Source organism: Halyomorpha halys, unplaced genomic scaffold (assembly GCF_000696795.3).
Source record: "Halyomorpha halys isolate HHAL.00 unplaced genomic scaffold, Hhal_1.1 Scaffold680.1, whole genome shotgun sequence".
NCBI lineage: Eukaryota > Metazoa > Arthropoda > Insecta > Hemiptera > Pentatomidae > Halyomorpha > Halyomorpha halys.
This window is the reverse complement of record NW_027111055.1, coordinates 113058-121956: the sequence shown is the minus strand read 5'-3', so window position 1 is coordinate 121956 and position 8899 is coordinate 113058. Positions and strand designations below refer to the sequence as shown.

The 8899-nt window shown below is 30.7% G+C and overlaps 1 protein-coding gene across 1 annotated transcript in view; it reads right to left on the bottom strand.

Moving 5' to 3' along the window:
• Positions 1–25: 25 nt before the first annotated feature.
• The window catches only part of LOC106685322 (GON-4-like protein), a 47434-nt gene continuing 38560 nt past the window's right edge, over positions 26–8899 (bottom strand). The window contains exons 13-15 of the mRNA XM_014427919.3: positions 7982–8146; positions 6779–6959; positions 26–857 (exon numbers count right to left, since the gene is read on the bottom strand). Coding sequence (XP_014283405.1) covers positions 717–857; positions 6779–6959; positions 7982–8146 — 487 coding nt within the window. The 3' untranslated portion in view covers positions 26–716. The remainder of the gene's footprint in view (positions 858–6778; positions 6960–7981; positions 8147–8899) is intronic.

Below are 8899 nucleotides of genomic sequence, written 5' to 3'. Positions count from 1 at the left end.
CACACACACCACTATAAATATTAAGGAATAGGTAAACTTTAAACCAGACATAGAAGGAATAGTTCAACATTATGTTAACGTCATTAACAAAATTAACATTCAAAATTTAATCAGTATATGGACCAAAATTGAAAATAATAAAGTAGGGGTAGAATTAGGAAATTGCCTTTTAAATAAATAAAATGAGCTCGGTCATATATGTAAGTAAAAGACAAGTATATGGACAGTATAAAGTAATTAGAAATAATTATAAATTAAGGAAATATATGTAAATAATACATTTTTAAATATTATGGTTACAATAACAATTTCAGGATAATTGGTAATAAAATATATTACAAATCCCACAAAATGAGGAGTATATTAGATGCCAAATGGTAAATACAAATAATTGGCTTTCCTTAATTTATATAGTGATTATTATCAATAAAAAATATATTAATAAACTTATGAGTAATTAAAATCTAACAGTACATGAAAAGAAAGGAAAAGAGGTAGGAAACTACCTCTAATACAATAATTCACAGATGGACTGGATGATAGATAATTTGTCCATTTCCTATTTTAATTCTCAAAAAATTAATAAATAGTATATATACATCTACAATATATATGAATAATAGTACTATAAGGAGGGACACTTTCCATTGTATTTTTAAAAAATATATAAGAGTAAACTGCAATCATCAGAGCAACAGTCTCCCTCACTAGAAAACTTAATTGCCAACACTTCTTAAAAAATACTTTTCCCATGCTTGTGGAAAAAAATCCATTGGATATTCTCTCAGTTTTTTCAAACCACTTTGTATAATAACAAAGTGTTGTACTTCAGGAGCCTTAAATGTTTCGAAGTATTTCTAAAAATGTATATTTCATTATTAAAAAAAAATACTTAATCAATAAAATTATACAAAATAGTATATGGTAATACACATTCTATTGGTTCAACTCAAGAACAAGTTATATCAAAATTTTACATAATTTTACTCATCATTAGTGCCCATAACTAACTTCTCTCACATCTAACCAATCTGAGTATTGTAAATCACAATGGGCTTAAATTTAATGGTTTTCATTTGTAACATAACATTGTGCAGATATGCACAATATGGAGGAATTTCGGTCTTATTTAATTAATATACACCACTTTCCCCGGTTTATAAGTCAAATAATAAAGCTCAGAAATGTCTATAGAATTTTAACCATTGATCTGTTAAGTAATCTTTTTTTTTTTAATTAGAGAATAGCGTATATTGGTCAATAAATTACATAGTAATGATTAACTTCTACGAAGTGATGACTTCTTTTAGTATTTTCAATAGTAAATAAAAAATATCAACCTTTATGATATGTAGAATGTGATGATGTATTATTTTTAGAATTAAAAATTTGTCTGTTTTAAATTTATTACTATAGATAGTAATGACTGTTATTAGTATGACAATTCAGTAATAAATAACATATATTTATAATGAAATCAAGACAGATAATGTTTTACAACTATGTGATTATTGTATCAGTAAAATTAAAAAAAAAAAAGATTTTCAATGTTTAAAACCGAGTTCATTTTATTTTGTCTGATATGATGATAATAAAGCAAAGTAAATGTAGGAACTGAAAAAAAATATATAGTTATTTTATACTCTAAAATATCTGTTTTTACGGGACGAACAGTTTTAAAGATGGGGGCAGTGTAACGATTTTATCTGGTCGATCGATTATAATTGAAATTATTGATAAATTAAAACAATCTTTTTTGGATTGTGTAAAAAAAATTAAAACAATTCTAGAGTAACTCTAGGTTAGTAAAAGTGTTGTGAATATTTTTGTTCCTTTGCAATGAAAAATTGTTTTTGTTTCTGTTCTTTGTGGTTTGTTTCTTGGCCCAGGTAACACACGACAATATACAATTATAAAAATAATCTATTTAAAGCTGTCAATTAAAAAAAAAAGAATTAAAAATTCTTAAAACATTTAAAATTTAAGCGTATGTTGGACTTTCATATGGCAATGAAAACAGCCCTAATGAAGACCTGCAAGGTGAGTTGAAATGTTGGTTATTAATAAATAGTTGAAACTATTTATTATTGTTTTTCTATAACCTGGACAATATCCTTTTAATTCACCTATGGTCAACCATCTATATATAATTTAGGGTACTTATTATATATAGTTACATAATGAAGGAACCTTTGGCCTGCCAAGGCTAACTGTTGAGTACATACACCAAAACATACTTGGTATAGTTGACAATCAATTGAATGGCAGTTATTTTAAATGTTAGTTGAATCGAAGAAGTATGTTTGGTGGAAACTTACCAGACAGCTAATACTGAATAGCCGAAGGTCTTTTTACTACACCAGCAGGCGTGAACAAACCTCGTTAAGCACTTATGGCTGTCCCATTCCAAGGGAGGAAAAATGTTGGGAGATACTCGTTCCAACTGTGATTAGCATTCAAGGGTTAAAGTTGATCAGACAGCATGCACGCTGAGAAGATGGTGTGATGACCCATTTGAGCGATGGTAGAGACTTGTATAGCCTCATATATGGTATATGGTAGATGGGAGCCACTAGCTCTGCTTCCACGCTATGGTTAGGAGAGACAAGCTCAGGCAATCAGTTACCAGTATCATTAAAATGGCTCAAATTATTAGATATGCTGATGATGTAGCCTTTAATGTTTTATAAAATAGTTTCTAGAGTTTGGCTCTGGCCACTGACAATCACACATCAGGTCTATATCATCCTTGTATCTGAGTTATATATAGTATATCTTTTTAACTTCTTTTATAATTTTCGACATAAGTGTATATCACTTTCTTTTTAATGACTTGATGTCAGACCTTTATTTTTAATTTATTTATATGGATATGTTTTAACTTATTTATTTATTAAAACTATTTATTATTTTAAATTATATTGTAAGGAGTGATAGGGTTAAAGACACTGCAATATAAGTGCATGCTTTTTTATTTTTATTTTTGTTGCAATATAATTTATTTTAATATTTATGAATTTTAACTACATTTTATTGATTTATTTTAACCATGAATATGCTGTGTAATCTTGGATACAAAAAAAGAGAAAGAAATACAAACAAAATTCAATATAAAATAAAAAAAAAATAGAAGTAGGTCAGACGGTATGTGTTATGAGGACTGGAGGACCTGTTAAAGAGGCAGTTGTTGCCTCTGTGATGTCTTGGGCTACTGTGAAGTGTGGTGAAAGTGAAATGTCCTAGTGCAGATGGGATAGTTTTGGGAAAGACTATTTCCATAGAAGATATTTTTCCTCGATTGCTGAAAGCCCAAGGCAGAATCATAGAGGCAGGCAGTGAACAACAAGACAAAGGCCCACACCCTCAGGATAAGGTTTGTCCTATCTGTGGAATCTCTTTTAAGGGTGAAAGAGGACTCGGAACCCATATCGCAAAGAACCATCCAAAGGAGGCTAACAATAATACACTCAGGGAAATAATTATAATATGATAGGTCCTAAAAATGGAGAGGGTGAAAAATCTAAAATAAAGTCGGCAAGAGCAGTATCAGTTAAGGTTGCACAATATAATTATTATAATAAAAGGAAAAAAGTAGTGCAAAACATCATGAATGCCGACACTCCTAAGCAATGTCCCTTAAAATTGGCTGAAATTAAGAGGCATCATAAGATCCTTTTTGAAAGCGAAAATCTCCATAAGTGTGTGGAATATGAAAAACAGTCTCCGAAGCCGAATTTTATTTCAGTAGGAACTGAATTCATAAAAAAAGTAATTAAATCAATTTCTTTAGGCACAATGCTGGGGGCTGATGGTTTTTTGATACACACAATCAAGTTTTCTGATATACACAATCAAGTTTTTTTGATATAGCTCATATCAGTAAGACAATTACGGAGATAATGCTGAAGGTGGCCTATGTACCGGAACCACTTAGGTGGGGGCACACGATTTTAATATATAAAGGCAGAGAAGATATAAATAATACATCATCATGGAGGCCGATCACAATATATTCGATCATGCGCCAAATTGTAGAAAAGGTTCTCGACTATGAACTAAGGGAACAGGCCACCTTGCACAGAAATCAAATGGGTTTTATAAAGGACCTTCTGGGAACACACGTAAATGCGAGAATTATCGACACAATACTAAAGGATGCAAGAAAGAAGAGAAGTAATTGTGCAGTGGTATTTCTTGACGTTGTTGGTGCCTTTGACAATGCTGGTCATCAGATCTCAAAAATGTGATTTCAGCTTTCCTCTCTACAAATAACATCAAAATAAATGTAGATGCCCACTCAACAAGCCAAATCAAAGTAATGCGTGGAGTGCCTCAAAGATGATCCCTTGTCATCTTGACTATTCAACCTGGCCATAGACCATCTATACTGCGACCTGTGTGAGCAAAACTTTGTAAGTGAATATGGGTATAAGTTCAATAGTGACCAAGGTTGTGTGGTTCTCACAGGGTTTATGGATGACCAGGTGGTTTCAGCACATGACAAGGTTGCTGTGGAAAGAGTCATCAACAGTTTGAGGAGACTATTTTGACTTTTAATCCTCAAAAAAGTGTGGGAATTGTCATAAATAAAGGAGAGATGGAAGTAACGAAGCTCTCCCTTGAGAACAGAGATAGCATCCAAACAATGAAAGGTGATACTATAAAACATTTTGGATGCACATTCTCGGGAGAGCTACAGTTCAACGAAGATTCAATGACCAAGTTAAATGAAAATCTGGAAAAGCTCATCACTTCATGCTTGCTTAAGCCCTGAATGGTCCAATGCCTTGAAGTTGAATATAAATTATGCACCTAGGTGTTAGCGGACAGGATAAGAAGTTGGATCCCTTTGTTGCAAATGCAACAGAGAGCCTGAAACACCAGCACAAGTGCTGGGGAAATGCCCCAACGACTCTCTTCTCATAACACGCCGACATCACAGAGTAAAGCACGAGTCAGTGAAGCTCCTAAAAGATAGAGATTTCAGCAATAATTCTGGATCCCACCATAAGATATGAAAATAATGACCTTGACCAGGCAAATAAAGTGGAAAGGGAAAATAAGGAAATCTATGATAAATGCATCCCTTTCCTTAAGGAAAAGTTCTGTGAGGGCTTCGGAGAAAGAGACTTCAATGTGAGAGGCCTCTGGTTTGGAGCCCATGGAACGATACCCAGCACAACTAGAAGCTTCATGGAGGAACTCGGAGTCGATATCCAAGACGTGGCTAAGATAACAGAAAATATAATACTTAACTCCCTGGGAATCATCCACCATCACATGCATGGAAACTGATGAGTAATAGAATCATCCAGAGGAAGGATGCATACATTGTATACTTTACTTGTTATTTTATTGTTTTTGTAAATATTTTTAATATTTATTATATATATATATTTTTTTATTTTTTCATATATTTGTTACTTTTTATATCTATTTGTTTTTTTGTTTTTTTAAATGTATATCTATCTATCACTACTCTTATCAATTATATGACATCTATATTACAAGTTTATATTCTATTTATTTAAAATTAATGTTGGTTGGTTGTATTTTTTATTTATGTTGAAGAGGGGAATAATAAAAAGAAAAAAAAAAAAGAGGAAAGTCACATTGGGTTGAAAGAGAAAATATGAAAAAAAAAATGGATAGAAAAGGATGAAAGAGAAAAAAGAGGGATCAACAAAAAAAAAATTAATTAAGTATAGAAAGAAGAAAAAAATAATGACAAAGATAAAAGAACCAAAGCGATGAAATAAAAAAAAAAAAATCATATAATATTGTTTACTTGTAATACCTATTTATTGTAAGATTAAAAAAAAATTGTTTGATTAGATGTGAATAGGCGTGCTGTACAGCTAACAACCCAAAAAAGTTGGGCAGCACATCTTTGTTGTTTGTGAATAATGTTTTTCTCTTCTAGATAGAACCCGACCTTATGGAAGACCGAAGGGAAGGTTGACACTTGGTAGAGGAAAAATGAACTGAAAGTATGTGATAATAAGAGAATAAACGGAACTACTTTCTGTTTATAATTAGTGAATTCGCCTCATTGGTAGCACTGAAGTCCTTGAGATAAACCTAATTAAGTAAATAAAACGTTCCTGTGAATCAAAGTGCTTCTCTAATAATAATAACTTAATAATGATTCATGAGGCTTTGGAGTAAAAATTAGTTAAAAAAGTTAGTTGATGATAATTGTTAGAAAACAAATTGTTAATGCTTCATAAACAATGAGCAACAATGCAAATAGTGTGTTTAAAGAGTAGACATAAATCAACAAACTTAATTTAAACAGAATATTAACATGTCTCAGAATAACACAGTTTTTTTTTAGTTCCAGCTTACCAGGTCAAATAGTGATGAAGTAGGCAGTCCCACTCCACTACGAAGTTATAAATCGAAAGGAACGTGTATAAAAGAACAATTTTAATGGAATATATTTTAAATGTTTAAATAAAATTGGCTTAATAGAAATCACTAAAACATTACAGATTTTTTCGACTCAACGTGAACTAAATAAAAGTAAATTTGGTTCACTGGCACTCATTCAAAAACCTAATCAAGAAAAAAATTAACATGATCTTCACGGCACAAAAAAAAATGAAAATTGACTCCCAATGTGCTTCCATATAAAACATTAAATATTTTGAAAAATGAAATACTACTTGAAAAAAAAAGAATATTTTTAAAAAAATAGCATCATAAAACGTCCATCACTAATTAAGAATATAAAACATGCAAAAAATAAAAGTTGTCATATGAAATAATTCTATACCTTAATTGGATTGTAATTAGATGATTTTCTAGATGAATGAATATGTATCAAAGCACGTGATGCTGGCTTTGCAGTGACAAGATGATAACAAACTAATTCTACAATTTTGCGTAAATTTTCTTTATTATCTGGTAGAAATCCTAACAAATCACTGAACTCCTCTAATCCCATTGCTAGAAGTCTGGAACATTTTAAAAATAACTATAAATATTTAATTATTATTACTTTTTTTCTATTTATTTATTGATATTTACAACTGTACTACATAAAAATACATCTAGTAAATGTGATATTAGTGTTACAATGGCATTATACCGACTTATGGAGAACCCACCCGAAAATTCCGAAATGAGTGATCGTGAACTTACCAAACACATTGGATCATAAGGTGAAAATATACCCCCCAAAATGTGGGAAATTAGCTTTATGAAGTAAGCAACAAAAAATAAAAAATATAGCAGCTTGTATACTCTTACCACTCATGCTATCCCAAACCATGACATAACTTCTACTGTGTTTCACTTTGTAAGAGGGCCTTACCTTTTCACTTTTAAACAAAGCTTCAACTATTTGAACCAAAATGTTGAATTTCCTTTAGTTCAAAAACAATACATTTTTCCAGTGTGAAGATAGTTCGTCAACTTGCTGTCAGGAGAACCATACTGTTGGGTATTACCTTTTTGCTCTTTATAGACCTTCATGGACCTGATTTCTCACATTTTGGAAACTATATTTTTGCACTATTATTATGTATTGAGAAAGTTCACAATCACTTACTTTGAGATTTTCAGGTGCTTTTTTCATTTACAATGATAGAGTATTTTCTGTCCCTGTTTTGTTTAATGTTCACTTATTGAATTGAATTCCACTTAGGGACTATGTATTAGGTAAAACTATGAGCTTATAAAAAACTAACAATTTATTATTATGCCAACTGTTACTGTACAAATAATTTATTCTGCATGATAACTTGACAAATTTGGTTGTTAATTAGGTTGTACAGTTTTCTAATTTTCTTTGCTAATAAAAATTAATGCAAAATATTTTCATCTCAGTAACCAGCTAGTTTATGCACAAGAAATCGTTAGACATATTTTTTCTGAAAAACTAAGCATACAAATAAAAGTGTATCCACTGTATACATATCTTACATACTAAGAATGACAACAAGTTTTTTTTAAAAAGATTATAAAAATCACTTACTGATCCTCGTACACTGAAAATCCTTTTGAAATAGAGCATGAACCAGTGAAACCACCATTTGGCAGATACAAAGGATGCATGAAGGCACAACTTGATAAACAGAGTTCAATAAGTTTTGGATGTAATTCAGGAAGATAAACACTTTTCTTTTTTTTGTAATCAACACTAAAATAAGATAATAATATTTTAAAAATAAAAATTACTAATTTAATTGCAAAAAAAAAATAATAGTAACTAAGAGGGTAATATAATGATAAAATTCATAATATAGTAAAATAGGGTCTTAATATATACATTCCTAGTCTGTAGCCATGAGAGTTGAGGCATCAGTCTTAGCAACCTCAGAACTGCAGCTGAACCTGTTTGAATCCGGCTGGGAGGTGGGAAGAGGGGATTGATTTTTGTTTTGTGGTGGTCCCACGGAATGAAATCATGATCCTCCCTCCAATAGGTTAAGTACCTCTAGATTACCCTTCATGTCAGATATGACCAGTTTAACCACCATTTGGCAGATAGGTTAATAAAAAAAACAAAAAACGTTGGTAACCCCCCTAATAAAAAGAAAAAAATAAGAGGAATAGGAGGGGATGAAACAAATTGTATAATATAAATTAAAGGTTAAAAGAATACATAATCAAGATAACAAACATTAAAAATTAAATACAGTCTAGGGAGTAAAATAATTAAATAAGAGTAAAACATGAAACATGAGAAAAGTAATAATACAATAAATTGAGAAATAATGAAACTAATAAATGGATCATACATTGCCGATGTATTAGTGATACAATAGACTGAATGTGATACAATGTAGAAAAGAGATATAAAGTATAGGTAAAAAAGTTATAAATAAGAACATAGTAACATTATAAAATTAATGAATGTTGACAATAGTTCAGATAGGGAGTAAGAACAGAA